At 32.8% G+C, this 17,436-nt stretch overlaps 1 protein-coding gene across 5 annotated transcripts in view; it reads right to left on the bottom strand.

Moving 5' to 3' along the window:
- LRP1B (LDL receptor related protein 1B) overlaps positions 1-17,436 on the bottom strand; it is a 1,798,389-nt gene that overhangs the window by 976,993 nt on the left and 803,960 nt on the right. For all 5 annotated transcript variants that reach the window (XR_012497488.1, XM_074335786.1, XM_074335783.1 and 2 more), the window contains one exon: positions 3,696-3,815. Coding sequence is in view for 4 of the 5 variants with exons in the window: in XM_074335786.1 (XP_074191887.1) it covers positions 3,696-3,815 (120 nt within the window). In the remaining variant the exon portion in view is untranslated. The remainder of the gene's footprint in view (positions 1-3,695; positions 3,816-17,436) is intronic.

A 17,436-nucleotide genomic window follows, 5' to 3' on the forward strand; every position in this document is an offset into this window, starting at 1 on the left:
TGGAGTATTTGGGAGTCAGTAGCATATGGATAGTGTATTAGAAACAAAACAAAACAAAATGAAATAGCAGAAGGTTAGATAGGTACCACACAGAGAAAAATGGGAAGTGAGAAAAGCTTTGCTAGAGCAAAATACTGCAGGGCACCAACATGAAAAGAGCAGGCAAGAAAGATAAGTCCATGAGCCTCCTTTGAAGGAGACTTTATGAGAAATTCAAGGAGTTAAGAAAGGTGATCATTTCAAGAATATCAGTGTTCAAAAGCATTATATTCAATGAAGAAGTCCAGTAAAATAAATAATGAAATTGTCATTTGGTTTTGGATGTTAGGACACTGGTGTACTAACCTTGGTGTAGCGGAAAAATGACATTGCCATAAATGGTAGGTGGATCTTCTTAACTGGAATGTGATTTTGTTTTACTCAGTCCTTAAATGGAATATACAAACTTTGGCCTATTAATGGAGTTTGGTGATTAGAGTTTCGAGATACTGAATTTGAAGAGAATTTGGGACTCTTGGAAATAATTTTTGAGGAAAGGGGTGAGGAAAGAGACAAAAAATGGAAGAAGAGTCCTCAGTTTCTGGCAATGAGTTCTTAAACACTTGTTGTTTTTTTGAACAATAGAAGTGTCCTTTGTTATTTATAATGAGGCCCTTGGGAATACAGTGAGTCACCTGAATGGGATGACTCAGGGTGGCACTACTAGATAATGTCAGGATCAGGGATAGTCACCAGAAAGACAAAACAGGAACTCTCAGCCCCACCCTCTGACACCTCAGAATCCAAGTTAAGAAAGACATTTGCTAAAAAAAAAAGCTAAAAGATTACTGAGAAGCAAAGGGGCCATTTTAATTGGAAAACTATGCATTTTTATGGCATTAATTTGCAATTTTCTCAGATTTCTTTAGCTTTATATAATAGTCTGCATTCTTGGATGGCTTGTTTGAAATAAGTAGCTTTGGGGATAGAAAGAACAGTGTTTGAAGGTAAGACTATAGTGATAATGAAATAAATTAAATCTTATATTTGATAAAGTCCAGTCCATAGTGGCAGAAATGATTCTTATCTACTTTCATAGATGTTTCAACTCTAATATTATTGGTTCTTCTTGTTTTTCTGATATGATTATGCTATCCAGGAGAGCAATATAATTAATGATTTCTTTTGTTCTTTCTCCTTAGCCAGAATGCACTGCTATAACACTGATATAACACCACAAAATTGGCAGCAAAGGAATAGGCATGTCATTACTTGTAATGCTGCCTTCTTTCTCCCTTTAAGGACAGAAACTATCCTGGAAATATTACTTCATGAAAAAATAAAAAATAATAAGACCTGGCCATTCAGGAACGCAGAGAAAATAAAAGGAGCTCCTCTTCCACTGGTGACCTTCCATAATGATTGTTGTATAATCCCTTCCTTATATTCAACAAAGTAAATTGATTATGGCTATTTTTATTAATTTAATTAAGAGATTCAGGAGAAAAGATCCATACAATATGTGATGAAAATCCTGACTCCTGCAGGAGTCAGGTATGCCAAAAGGATAAGAAGGATGCAGTATAGATATATTACCCTACCTTGTGTGAATGACAAGTACTATTTTGAAATAAAAATTGTAGGTATGTCCAGAGGTACTATTCACATTTGGCTGACTTTTCTTATTATAAGGAGTCTAGGGTTGCCAGATCCTCTTTTTTTTTTTTTTTTTTTTCCCATCTGATCTTTAGTGCACAATCTTCTGATTTTTATGTGTTGACTTAAAATGATGTGAGTTAAATAAATATAACCGCTTGGGCCCCATATAGTCAGATTATTCAGCCTCCGTGTCTGATAGACATTTAATAATAAATGTTTCTATAATATTTGTATGATGCAGAAAATAAATGACAAACTAAAAATTCAAGGCCCAAATATTCATTAAAAAGAAAACAGTAGGCCAGGCTGGTGGCTCAGGTGGTCGGAGCACCGTGCTCCTAACACCAAGGTCATTGGCTCAATTCCCACATGGACAAGTGAGCCGCACCCTCTACAGCTAAGATTGTAAACAACAGCTTTCCCTGGAGCTGGGCTGGCGTGAGCAGCCAGAGGTTGGCTTGAGCTGCCGTAGTAGGCTGCTGAGTGCTGCTGTGGGTTGCAGTATGCTGCCATGAGGGTCCGGTAGCCAGTGTGAACAGCCCGGCAGCCAGCGAGAGCTGCTGTGAGCTGCAGACCAGCGACCGACTGCCTTGGGGGTAGGGGCGCAAGGCTCATAATATCAGCATGGGTCAGGGAGCTGTGTCCTACACAACTAGACTGAGAAACAACTGCTTGAACCAGAGTGGGGGGTGGGGAGCAGAAGAAGGGGGGGAAAGCAAAGGAAAAAAGAAAAAAAAAAGCAAACAGCCTCTTCAGATTAAGAATTAATGGGCTCTGAAGACCTGAGTTCTATTAGCGAGAAGATGTGTGGTCTTAAATAAGTATCAGGGTATCACTTTTCTCACTTTTGTCGTTAGGATTTTGAACCATACTCTCTCTGAGGGCTCTTCCAAATTTAGGATTCTGTTTTAAGGTAAAAGTGGTGATATTAGAGCAAAGCTTTAAAGTAATCATCAAAGCACCAATTTCTTTGGAAAATATTCCATTTATCAGTGGCTCTGGCAATGAAGTTATTCCTCAATTTTATACATATTAATAGATTTTATATTTTATGTTTTTATATATAGATTTTTAATACCATATGAAATAAAATAATGTATAGTTTATGTTGTGGATATATATATATATATATATATATATATATATATATATATATATATATATATATATATGTATGTATGTGTATATATGTACACACACACATAGGTAAATATACAGAGGGTGTCAAAAATATTATCTCTATATAACTGCACAATTTTAGAAAGGAAAAAAAATTACTAAAATTGCAATACTCAATATATGACGATAACAAAAGATGAATACAATTCTTGTTTGATTTCTGCAATTACAAGAGGTGCTCAAAGTAGTTACCATCAGCATCCAGACACTTCTGATTATGGCAAACTACTGCTTGAGCTATGTTGACCAAAGTGTCTACTTGTATACTTTTTTTGGTACCCCTGGTGTGTATGTATATGTGTGTGTGCATGTATTCATATGGAGAAGTAACAGAATTGTTCAGTATTGCACATTGAAGTCATTTCAGAAAGTAAATATTTGCTTTAGAGTACTCACAAAAGCAAGAATTAATACATTTCTAAAAAGTGTAAATATTTTTTTATGTCCATTATTGCTGTTGGTAAAATGCTAATTGTCAGAATTACTGATGTGAAAATTGTAAAGAAAATTATATGATTACATATTTTAAAGGGGCATAATATGATTACATATTTTAAAGGGGCATAGGCACAAGATACTTAGGAAGTCAAAAAATTAAATCTAATGTATTAATGATTAATCAAATCTTTTCCCATTGTTTACATTTCTCATATTTGACATTACTACAATATGAACTGAAAATTGATTGGTATAAATGCACACCTGTAACATTTATATTTGTGGTTTGGGGGAGTGGCAACTTTTAAATATCAGGAAAAAAATTAACATAAACACTGTGTGGAGTACATGGGAGGTACTCAAAAGATTTTCATTCAAATTCTGCTCACTAAGCCTCTGTAAAAGAAAACAAATTGAACAGAGTTTCATGTCACACTTACCTTTACATCTTCTCCCATCTTCTTTTACTTCAAATCCATCCTCACAGTAACATCTTGTACTATTTCTGAACATTGCACATTTATACTGACAATTCAACTGCTGGCAGCTGGGTAACAGTTCTGTTGAGAAAAACAAAAATATTATCTCTTTGTAACTGTGCACACATATATGGTGTTTAAATTTAAATATTGTTAATAAGTACCCAGTGTCTAATAATAATTATATAGTTTTCATTGTTATTCTCCAAAGTTTCTGTGATTGGTCAAACAGTATGCATTCCCTTTAAAACATATTACTTTGCATTTGTTTGAAGTATTGTTAATAAAATTTGTGTCAATCTGTTCGGGCTTTCACTTTTTAGTTTATGATGTATGTTCAAAGTCACAAATCCTTTCAAATTCTGGTAAATTAAATTATTTCAAAAAGAACAATGTCAAGTCAGTGCTTGACTTCACCATTTATGCCTTTCTACCTGACACATCAATTGATTTTTCTCTCTTTTGAAGTCTTGTTTTAATTTACCAATCCCTGTGTAACCTTCATAGCAATCAATGTGAATATATTTGATTTCAATAATTTATCTTTCATTGGTGGCAAAATATTAGACAAATAGTGGACATAATATATTTCATTATATTTCAACTCTTTCAGAGCAAATATATCATTCAAGCAAAAGTTAGCCAGCCCTCAGAGCAAATTAGGATTCAGTATGATAAATGCATGAAACAGATACGGATTGACAGGAGCGTATTCAATTCACAAATAATCTGTTACAGGAACAAGATTTGCTAAATTTGAAAAATATATAGATAGAATGCATGACTGACTTTGCTGAAAATAATATTAATGAATTGTTATAATTCCCCCTCTCCCTAAACACACCCCAGGGAGAAAAATAAGGGTTTTGAAGACTAAAACATAGTGATTTAAAATATGTTAATATTTGTCGTAGTTTAGTTGGTGCTTCAGAAAATTATAAATTATAATAAAATTAATGAAGAGTCCAACGTGGAAAAGAATAGCTAGAACATTCCAAACTGAAAATCTGGGATTTTACTGAAAAAATAATTATCTGTATTGCTTTCTTAGCCCAATTACTTTTCAACTGTTTCATGTAACTATTTCACACATCTTCTCTTTTTAAAACTCCAAATCTCCTTCCTAATGTTCACTCACATACGATAATCTTGCTTCCTACTTTTCTGAGAAAACTAAAGCAATCAAGAGATTTTATGTTTCATATTTATTCATCTCTGCATATTCTTGTCCTCCTTGCTTTTCAAACTTGGCTGAACTCATCATCAAAATTCCCAATCCCAACTCCTGTGCACACATCCCATCCCCTCTCACATAGTCAAGGATATCACTTCAGCTATTCTCTACTTCCTAAAATAATCATTTCTGTAAAAAAAAATACAAAAACAAAACAGAAAAAAACTTCCATTAGAACAAACTAGAGCGCCTGTCTTTTTTTAATCAATTAACTTTTACTGGAACACAGTCATGCCCTTTTGTAAAATATTACCTATGGCTGCTTTTACACTATAAAGGCATAGCAGACTAGTTGCCTCAAAAACCTATGTCCCACGAAGCCTAATATATTTACTATAGCCATTTACAGAAAGTTTTCTGACCCTTTTACCAGTTCATTCTCAGCACCAAACATGCTCTTATTTTCTCCAACTTAAAAACAAAGAACCTTGCCCTCACTGACCCTACTAGTCTCCACTGCCCAATTCCTCTTTATAACAAAACACACACACAAAAAGAAACTGTCCATACCCATTGTCTCTCTCTTCCTCTTTGTTTCTATCTTAAACCCAATTCATCAAGCTTTCCCATACATTGCTCCATAGAAATTGCTCATGTAAATATCTCTCATGACCTTAGTGCTGAAAAGTACAGTGGTCTTTTCTCAGTCCTCATCTTAATTATCTATGGTATCAGCAGCAGTAGACGGGTAGACACTTCTTCCGGATACAGATTCATCCCTTTGCTTTCAGGGCTCCATACTCTTGGTTTTCCTCCTATTTCATAGCCTCCTCTCCAGGGTCTCTCCTCTTTTTGTCTGTTTCCTAAGATTGGAGTGCCCTGGGGAAGCAACTGTGGTCTTTTTCTTTCTCTATCAATATGCTACTGACAAACACATTGAGTATCATGGCTTCCCCTCTAACTAGAACACAACAGCTGTACCATAATTTTAAAACTAGTTGTGTCCTCTTCAACTTTTAATTTTCACTGTTCTGATTACAATCATTGCTTTATATTACAGTTCATTTTCCTTGAAAAACCTGGAACAATTGTTTCCTTGATATAAATTTAACTGATATACAAATCAATTATATCTTACTTGGCGGTTTAGATTTGGGGTGAGTGCTAATTATATGCTACTATAAATGTTAATGTTTACATACTGTACAAAGACTAGTAATCTGGTCTATAATAATACATCATTAATAAAAAATATGAAATATATGGTTCTTTGGAAACTATGGCATTTCTGTTTTGTATAATGATATTTACATTTTGGTTTTCCCCCACTGATATCTATAGATACAAATTATAAATCTAATATACATCAAGTTCTTCAAATATGCAATATTGTTGAAACTCACAACAGTCAAACAGGTAGATATTATGATAAGTTACATTTTATAGATGAGGAAACTGATGGTTGAATACTAACCCAAGATTATACAGCAAATATTTGACAGAGCTAGCATTCAAAACAAGGTCATTCTGACTACAAAGACTTTCTTCTAAATAATGCCTCTAATTCTCACTGTACAATCTGGTGACAGTTAAAACCATGGTGTATACACTATATTTTGTTGTTGTTGTTGGTTTGTCTAGGCCTAGTAATGTGCTATAGAAATGGGAAGTGTTTCATAATTTTTATAGGATGCATGAATCAATAAATCAATAAAATAGCTTAACACTAGGATGAAGATTAACACTCTCAGGTGGCATTTCTACTTCATTAAATTAAACTAGGTCTTAAAGATAGTTCATTTGCATCGTCAAGGTGGGTAATTGAGTTGTCAAATCTTGTTTGATTATGGTGGAATCAATCCAAAATTGTCTTGCATATATATGCCACTTTAGTGCAACATTGATTGAACACCTAGTCAATGTTAAGCACTCTGCTGGGGTTCCATAGATGCAAAATGGCTTTAGACAAATTAAATGATTACAATATGAGTGTGGAAGTGGGCGGGGTTAAGTGGAAAGAACAATCATATTACAAAACAGCTGTAATTCATAGAAAAAACCAACAACATACATGCTAAATAAAAATACAAATGGCCTGAGCTGAAAGGAGGATTCATTCACAGATTAGAAATAGGGGTAAGTATCCAGAAAACAGCTGTGAAAGAAATTTAACTTATGCTAAAATTTAAAAAAATAAAAAAGAGTAAAGCAGACAAAATTTATAAGGCGTCCCAGAAAAAGCAGACAATATAAGAAAATAAATTAAAAATACATTGAAACATACAAGAAGTACAGACAATGATAAATAAACTTGTGTGGCTAAACCATAGTGTATGATATGGTAGGAAATGGAACTACAATTATTGTTTCAGACAAGGTCAAAATGAACTAATTCTTAGATTAAGTAGAATATTCTGTCCTGATAATAGGAGTCATCGCTAGTTATGGAGGACAGAAGTGATATTCTCTGACTTACATTGTTTGAAGAGAGAAAGATGAGGGAAAAATAGTGAGGGAAGAAAAGCCATCACATGGAGAGAAATGGCAAAGGCATAAATTAGGACTATGATTATTTAGATGAACGGATGACCAAAAACTTGGTAAAAGTATTATTCAATGACATTGAGTTAACAGTACCAACAAAATGAATTAAGAATAACAGGAGGACTGGAACTTTGGGGAGAAATAATAAATTTGCCTTTGACTAACTGAAAATGTGGATGAGATAATAAATAGGAGAAAGTTGAGAATCTGAGTCTAGCTAAGAAAAGAAGTCTGCATTGGAGATGTAGATTTGAACGTCATAAATGTATCAGGTTGGTGCAAAAGTAATTGCAGTTTTTGCAATTGTTTTTAATATTTTAAACCCCAATTACTTTTACACCAACCTAATAAAATTGGTAATTGCAGTTCAAAGAGGAAAGAATCATCCTTTATAAAGAACAGTTATGATAAAACTAAAACCGGAGAATTTTCATATATGAAGGGAAAGCACAGAGAGATGTTGACAAAGAAAACTGAGAAATAATCAAATATATAGATGAAAACCCTAGAAAGCCTCACAAAACCTAAGGTAGAAGAACAGTTAATTGAAGCAAGCAGAGCCATAAATGTCAAATTCTTAGAGAAATATACTTGGATGAAGCCCCAACAATACACTGGGTTTCCTAATAGGATCAATTAAGACCAGAGAGGACCAAGATTAATGTAGTAATGGATAGGGACAGAAAGAAGAAGCAGGAAAGTTTTCTCATAAGACAGACTAAAATATGTTATAGCATAAAGGGAATGGAGTTAAGGGTATTACCTAATTTATTTAGTTTATACCTTAAGGCATGTATATTAACTCAGTGCTTTAAATGTATTATTTTTTCCACTTAACCACTTAACCCAATTCCATTTTTCCCCTGTATCAATCCAAAGTAAAAAAAATCCATGGCCTATTGGTTCCATATTTCTGCCCTCTCCAATCCAATCCAATGTGTGTTGAAAAAAGTTATCAATATGAGGGAAGTTATGAGGAGAACTGAGGAGAAATAAGAGAAAATGGGGGAAAAAATGAGTAGGAAAGGGCATTTTTCACACATGGTTTTGGACATTAGGTGGGAATCGGGTGGTTGAAAATAGCAAAAGAGACAAGAGTAACTTAGCTTTAGGTTTATTGAATTTATCCTATATGAGAGTTTGTGTATGTGCAGAGACGTAATAGGAAGACAATTAAACAATATATGATACCAAGTGAAATGGTAAACATTGATTTTTTTAATAGATCATGAAGAACTATGAACTAATAACATGAAAAAATAAAATTTGGCTTTACTGTGAAAGCAATTACTAATTACTGTAATGTTATCTATTTGAACTGCTTACCGTTTATGCTTAATTATGTGCAACACTATAATGATTATGTATGTAATTAAAATTGCATCAGATTAATTTTGTTGGAAAGCTTATTTGAGTAGAAAAGAAATTTTGTACTTGAATCACTGGTCTTTACAAAATGCTTTTTATGAAGCACGGTCATTTTTTCATGCAACATTATCATTGGTTTGGATCTTAGACTGAATTAGGAAGACCACTAGTAGTTAAGGGGTTGAAATATGCAAGTCACAATACAGATATGTAAACATAGTATCTAATTTGTATTCCTCAGCATTATCATAAAAGGAAAGTGTCTTTTTAATTAAGGGACAGGAGCTATTATTTCAGGAATTAAATCTAATCCAATTGATGAAGACTCACTCCTTTCTGTTATTTTTAAGGAATCTTGGGGTGTCCTTTTCAAAGTCGTACAGGGGAATATTATAAAAATGTGAATATATTTTTTTCTATCAAATGCAAGTTAGCAGTTTACAATTAGTGGGTAATTTTGAGGCATCTAATTTTCTAAGCCATTCTTTAACTTAGAAATAGATTTAATAAATAGATTCCTAAATTTGTATTACTAATAAATAGTAAAAAGAATATGAGGATAGAAAATTAATTCAGACTAAATGTCATATCTCTTTCACCGCTTTTTTTCTTTTTTCCTGTGTGCTGATAGAGTGTTATGGTTAAGGCCTGGGACTCTGAAGCCAGAATACCTAGGCTCTAACCCTAGTTTTACTAATTTCAAGCTATGTGAGTGTGGTAAAGAACAGATAATGTTCATCAATTCTGTTTCCTCTTCCTGGACACATGAAATTATTCCATTTCCCAGTTGGCTTGCTACTAGGTTGGAGACATATATCTGGGTTCTAGACAATGTAATATAGGCAAAATTAGTACATGCCGCTTTTGGAACTGGCCTCTAAAATGTTCTGTCAATCTTCCACTTTTTTCACCTGTCAACCCTCTGAATGCAGGGAATCTGGAAGAAGACTTACAGGATCTTTGGGTAGAGGCCCCAAATTGAGGGAGCATAGAACAACACATGGGGAGCATCTGCTGGACCTAACTCGACTGAGATGGGTGAAAATCTGGATTTTTGTTGCATTAAACCCCTGGATATGAGGATTGTTTGTGACATAATACCATGGTGATTGGTAAATGACATAAGCTCTTTATACCTGTTTTTCCTTATTGCTAAAATGGAGATAATAATAGAAACTACCTCAAAGGGTTGTTACGAGGTTTAAATGAGGTAAGTCACAAATTTCTTAAAATATTGCCTGCCTTGGTAACTCTTTTTATCATCCTTATTATTTTTATTATCACTGTACCATTTAAGCTTAATCATCCATTCAGCACAACAGAATATATATTGTCAATATTCTCATAATTTTCATACTCTTCAGGCAATTTGAAACTATTTCTTTTTACAACAGAAAAGCTTTCTCTTTTGCTCTTTTAGTCTTTGGGAGTTATACGACATAGAGTTTTGCCCCCAAATCATTTGTACAAATTTTTATGTTTTCCAGAGAAGATACTTTTTAGGTAAATTCTCATGAAACAGTTTACTTAATTGCAAAGTCCCCACCACATATGGAAACAGTAATCATAGGAAATAAAGATTTGTCTGTACTGGCTAACTTGTTTCTGTAAAATATAAATATTACACTCTGAAGCAATAATTAATTTGCTGCATAAACATGGACTAATTAACAATTCAGGTAAGCAAATTTCACAAATACAGTAGCATGCACAGTCTTTAAGGACTGTTATGCTTTTTAAGAGCATTGGGTTTAGAATACATTTCCATAAATGTATGCAGGTTTATGATCTAGGAAATGGATACAAATAAATTTTGCTAACCTGCCTCAGAGTAAACACAGGACAGTAGAAAGTGGTGATCAGAAGTCAATAACCTGATTCCAACAATGACAAGATTCCAACAATTATAATAAGTACAAGTTTTGACTGGTAGGAGGTTTCTTCCCTCATCAATTTTGTTTATGTAAATATCTCTAAGCCACAGGACCACTGTTTGCAATCTTGCACGTGTAGCCATCAGTTTATCCACAGTGTAGTGAACAGCAATATGCTGGCAGCCTTTGCGACCTATAATCAAACCATTCACATCGATTGTGTATTGGACTTAGCAGGATAGTGAGAACACAGCTACACTATTTTATTCATGTGCTTCTAGATTATACGTTTCTCCCTGAGAGGAAATTAGAACTTGTTTAAACTCTTTGGAAATACAAAGAGATATAGATACCTTTCCGAATACATACGTTAACTGAGACATTATTTTACAAAATGGGATGATGTTTCATTCTCAATTTTAGTAATCAAATTACTCCTTGAATTTGGCTTATATGAAAGTGCTTTTTAACCATGAACTATAATCTTAGTAATGAGGAAAAACATATTTTTACTGAGATAGCACATCGGAAAGATAAGTATTTCACTCACTTTTTGAACTTGGATTGAAAATCTGATGCAGCTACTTATCATGCCAGACAGCCCATCTTGTCAGCAGGACATATGCTCCACATATTTAGAATGGTGATAATTTGTGTCACATCATTCATTCTCTCACCCCTGTTTCCTTGGCCTAGTAAAATGCAATCGTGAGCTGCCTTGCAGAGACTAGGATGCTCCTTCTGACCTCTAACATGGATTTCTTCAGAATTATTTGCTTAGTGCTAAACTACAACCCTGGCCTCAAAGTTTCAGTGTGTTCTCATGTAGAAAGATATAACATTAAGGAAATGCTTTACTAATGATTTTTTTGGTCCCATTTTTGTTATTATGGTATAATTTACATGTAGTAAAATTCATTCTCTTTAGTGTATAGTTCATTGAGTTTAGATAAATGCATATAGTTGTGTAACCAATACCATCATCAAGCTATAGAAAAGGACAATTATCCCAAAATAATTTCCTGCGCCCTTCTGCGGTCAACTCCTTTCCCTACTGTCAGTTTTTGGCAATCATTGATCTGTTTTCTGTCTCAGTAGCTTTGCCATTCCCAGCGTGTTATATAAATGGAATTATCCAGATGATAGCATCTTTTCTTAGCATAACATTTTTGAGATTCATCCATGCTATTTTATCAATAGTTCCCTCCTTCATTTGACGAATAGTATTCCATTGTATGAGTGTACTTTGGTTTGTTTATTCATTTCACAACTGATGGGTATTTGAGTTATTTCTAGTTTGGCTTGATTGTGAATAAAGTTGCTATATACATTTACATAAAAGTTTTGTGCAAATATAGGCTATCATTTCATTTGGGTAATTATTGGAAGGCATGCTTATAGGGTAAAAGGATATTTTATTTTGTAAGAAACTCTCAAGCTTTTTTCCAAAGTGTCTATACCACTTTGCATTCCCACTATTGATACATATATCTCTCAGCTACTTGGCCTTCTGCCCACCACTACTTATTATCAGCTTTTTATTTAATTTTAATTTTTAAGCCATTTTAATCAGTATGTAATGGTACCTGATTGTAGTTTTAATTTGTATTCCCCAATGACTCATGGTATTCAATATTTTTTCATGTGCTCATTTGCCAGTCATATGACACCTATGGTGAACTGACTGATTTTTTTGCCCACTTTTTATTAGTTTTATTTAATTGAGTTTTGAGAGGGAATATTATCTATCTATCTGTCTGTCTATCTATCTATCTATCTATCTATCTATCTATCATCTATCTATCTATCTATCTATCTATCTATCTATCTATCTATAATATACAGTGTGATAAAAATACAGTGAATGTTTAAATTAAAAAAAATATTATAGTAAAAGACACATTGCCATTAATCCCCCTCAAAATACTCTCCCTCACTTGGAACAAACTTATCCCATCATTCTTGCCACTTTCTGAAGCAGTTCTGGAAGTTGTCTTTCATGAGTGTTTTTACTTGTGCTATCGTGGCTACAAGTTTCTGCATACAAATTTATTATGAGATATTTGATTTGTAAATATTTTCTCCCAGTCTGTACCTTCTCTTTTCACTTTTCATTAGTGCTTTTCAAATACTAGAATTATGAAGAAAAATATTTCTTAATTTTGATAAAATCCAATTTCTCAGTATTTTCTTTTTTGTTTGAATCATGCTTTGGTGTTAAAGCTAAGCATTTCTTGTATAAGCCAATGTCTCCTATGTTTCCATTTAAAAGGTTTCTATAGTTTTAGATTTCTGGTCTAGTTTGAGTTAGTTTTCATATATAGTGTAAAATATGAATTAAAGTTTATTTTTTTCTTTTTGCGTTAAATATTGAACTTTTCCAACACCATTTATTGAGCAAGACTAACACTTCTCCATTGAATTAATTACCTTTGTATCCTGTTAACAATCAATTATGGGTGCATCTCTGTACTCCTGTGTTTCATTAATCTACATGTTTATCCTTTCTCCAAAAGCATACCGTTTTGATATAATAAATTTTGAAATCTGATAGCATAATTTTTATGCTAAGTTCTTGTTTTTTCAAGATTGCTTTACATTTTAGTTTTATTTCCATAAACATTTAAGAAACAGATTGTCAGTTTCTATGAGATCGGGCTAGGACTTTAATTGGAATTATGTTAAATCTATAGATTTGGGAAGACTGTCATCTTAACACTATTAAGTCTCCAAATCTACAAATATGGTGTATATGGGATGATTTTTTTTTTTGGGGGGGGACCTTTTCTTCACAAGTTTCCAGCACACTCTGCACATATATATTCGCTTTATATCTAAGTATTTCATAGTCTGGGGTTTTTCATATGTGCTATTGTTTATTTCAATTTCCTGTTGCACATTGCTAGCATTTATAAATACAATTGATTCTTACATGTTAACCTTGTATTCTATGACCTTGGTAAACTCACAAAAAGACACAAATTGTAAATATCAGCAAGGAAAGAGAGGTTGTTGCAACAGAACTTACAGCTTTAAAACAATAAGAAAAAACTATGAACAACTCTTAAGTTTGACAACATAGATAAAAGAGAAAAGTTCCTTGAAAGATACGAACTGCCAAAGATCACTCAATAAGAAGCAGGTAATGTGAATATTTCTATGTTTTTAAAAAAACGAATTTATAGTTAAAAAGCTGTTCATAGGTCCAGATGGCTTCACTAGAGATTTTACCAAACATTTGGAGAAAAAATAACACCAATTCTACACAAACATTTCTAGAAAAGAGAAGGAAAGGAAACATTTACTAACTCATTTTATAAGGCCAGAATCACCCTAACACCAAAATCGTACAAATACATTAAAGAAAAAAAAAGAAGAAAAAAGAAAAAAAACCTGTAGACAAACATTCCCTTTGTACATAGAGGCAAAATTCCTAATAATCCAAATCTAGCAACATCAAAAAGAATGATATATTTTAACTATGTGAGGTTTATTATTAATACAGGCTGGTTTTAGCATTTGAAAATCAATTAATACAGGTCATCATATCAGTAGAGTAAAAGAAAAGAAAACCTATGATCACTTCAATAGATGCCCAAAAGGCATTTAACAGAAAGCAATACCCATTCACAATAAAAACAAAAATAAAAATTGCTTAGCAATATAGTAATAAAGGGTATTTTGTAAACCTGATTGAATTATTTTTCCACAGAATGAGGAACAAGTCATAACAGGAGTAGGATAACTGCTCCTACCACTCATATTCAGTAAGGAATGGGAGGTCATAGCTAGGTCCTTAAGGTGATAAAGATATTTTAAGGTTTACAAATTAGAAAGAATGAAATAAATAAAAAAAAATATTTTCAAAGAACACAATTGCCTACATAGAAAAACAAAAACATAAAAATACCCTACCAAAAAGCCTGCAGAAATAATAAGCAATTTTTAAAAATTTCTATTTAATAAATGCACATGAATAAGCTGTCACCTGATAGTATTTATTTTGCATATTAATATCCCTTATGGGTTAAACATTCTTTCAAAAGAAAAAGCACAGTTCTGTGTAATTTAGATGTGCTATTATGAGGTTGAAGTTGTATACTAATCATGTAGTTTAAGAAAATATTCTGTGGACTGAGTTTAAAGTTTATAACACATAATATACTTTTTTTAAAAAAATGATGTGTATGTGTATGTGTGTGTGGGTGGGTGTATACTCAACACATACATCTTCCAATTGTTTTTAATAGCTGTATATTATGCTCTATTGATGATTAGTAATTTAATAAATCAATTACCTGCTGACACATTTAGTTTATATAGAAATACAACTATCTGTTCAGAAACAGTTTTACTCTTTATTTTATACTGAAGAGGAGTTTCTAAGAAGTGCTACCCAGCTAGAGACTCTCGGTCCTGCCTTTCCTTACAACAGCTTAGGGCCTCATAACTTGTTCTCACTAATCAAAGGTATGTAGAAATTATATGCATCTCTTCTGCATCAGGAAGTTTAAGAGTGAAGATGTCTTCTCCACTCCCATATTCTCTTATTCTCCTATTTACAGTCTGGAAAAATCAAATTATGGCCACACTTTCATGCTGTTTTCTCATATATTTCTCTGTATATACCAGGAATACAACTCTGAGGTATGCTACCATGTATTCTTTGAAATGTATGCATTAAGTAAAAGGAAAACCAAAGTACAAAAACAAAATCCTGCGAGTGTCCCATGCAAATGCTAAGAGATTTTTCTCATTTTATGTCATAATTGCAAGTTTAGGGTTTACTGAGAGAAGGAATTCAAACCGTCCCATCTCACTGGCTAACTATGGATGGAAACTGCTAATTTTGGTTCTCCAAATAAAATAAATTATAGTAATATACCAACTTTAGATATTTTATTTTATTTTAATAGCATTACAAAGTTTACATATGCACATTTTGAAAAAGATTTTATTCATAGAAAATTTAAATCTATTTACCAAGGCAGAATTAAAGAAGAAGAGACTAATTTTTTTATTGTATGAAAAGACAGATTTGGCTTCAATATCCACCAACAAAATTTGCTAAATAAGAAACCTGTAATCTGCAGGTATAAGTTATTAGTGGGGATATTGTTCAAGAAAAGTGATTACTTCAGTTTTATCTATAAGAGGGCATGAGAAGATAAAATAAAGCAACACATGCTGGTGTGGAGTTCTCAGAACAAATTACATAAGAATAATGATATTACTGACACTTCATAGGGATAGTGTGAGGTTTTAACACAGTAATTCAATAGAACCATTTAGCTTAGTGTCTGACATATTTTAAATACCCGTTGCAGGTTGGCAGAGTACTATCATTATAATCATCAACAATACCTCCACCGAAGGGATCCAGAAATTTTCATTTCTATTGTTTGTTTATATAAAACAACAGACTAGGCATACTTGGTAATTTGAAATGTGCCTTAGTCCTTAAAGTAGAAGACAGATTTATTTGTAATATCCCTTACCAGATATTTAACTCTAGACTAGTTTTTTAATCTTTCCAAAACTTAACTTTCAACTGAGCACATGTTTTGGTAAATTTTATGACTATTAAAAGGCATAATGAGAGCAAATATGCTCTATAATTTTTCAAGTATCATATAACTGCTGAGATAAGAACTGGAATTGGAATAGATAAGGAAAAGAAAGCTGAGAATGCTAGGTGCATTATGCTGTTAAAGCCAGTATTTTGCGGTATTATACATCGTGTTTAGTATTTTGCATTTGATTTTGCAGTAAGGATTATATGCTAGATTAATTAATAAGATAACTATTGTCAGGTCTTTGCTGGTTCAATATATTTAGTTGTGAACACAGAGAAACTATGCTTAAGGAAAAAAAAAATAAAAGAACAAAAACTATATTTACCACAAGGGCCTGAGAAAAATACAATTACCCAGTAAAATTGTATACATCTACTAAAAGAATTTTTCATGCCTAGAGGTAGAGGGTAAGAAAATGAACATATGTTTGAAGGATTATATATATAAATTATATAAGCATATTACATAGCTTATATGAGATAAACATAATGGAATGGAGGTTATAGTAACAACTGGGTTAGAGGAAGTGAAGAAACATGAATGAAGAACTCTCTTTTGCAAAGGGAGTTCACAACTTATGGCAATTTCTGCATGTTAAGAAGCTTAGAGGTACTTGTGACTAAATCTGTGTATAAACTGAAGATAAATAAAAGTGGTCCCCCCACTTCAAAGGGCAAACACCCTTCTCTTAAACCCTCATACTAACTAGCCCCAGTCCATAGGAGGCAGTGATGACCTTTGGAAGGTGTCTGTTAAGTTCAATACAATGAGAATGAACACAGACAAATGCAACACAGTTCCTGGCATATATTAGGCTGAAACATGCTCACTAACTATGTTAAGCATAACAATTATACATACCTCTTCACCTCTGCACTTAGTCAAATCCTCAATAAATGATAAGAAAGGCACAAACCAATAAGATTGAAGAAAATAAGAAAAGAGACTAGAAAGAAAACAATAATAATATATATATACATATATATACATATATATATATATATATACACAAAAATGTAGAAGTAAAGAGGCAATAAATGAGTGCTGATTGACCTTAGTCTTTTAGAGTACTAAGTAAGTAAAAACTAAGCCAAGGGTTGAAGGAGATTGTAAGGGATGATTATCAGGGCTGTTGTATTCCGAACACACAGGCTATACACTGTACA

Source organism: Rhinolophus sinicus, linkage group LG01 (genome assembly GCF_036562045.2).
Source record: "Rhinolophus sinicus isolate RSC01 linkage group LG01, ASM3656204v1, whole genome shotgun sequence".
Lineage (NCBI taxonomy): Eukaryota > Metazoa > Chordata > Mammalia > Chiroptera > Rhinolophidae > Rhinolophus > Rhinolophus sinicus.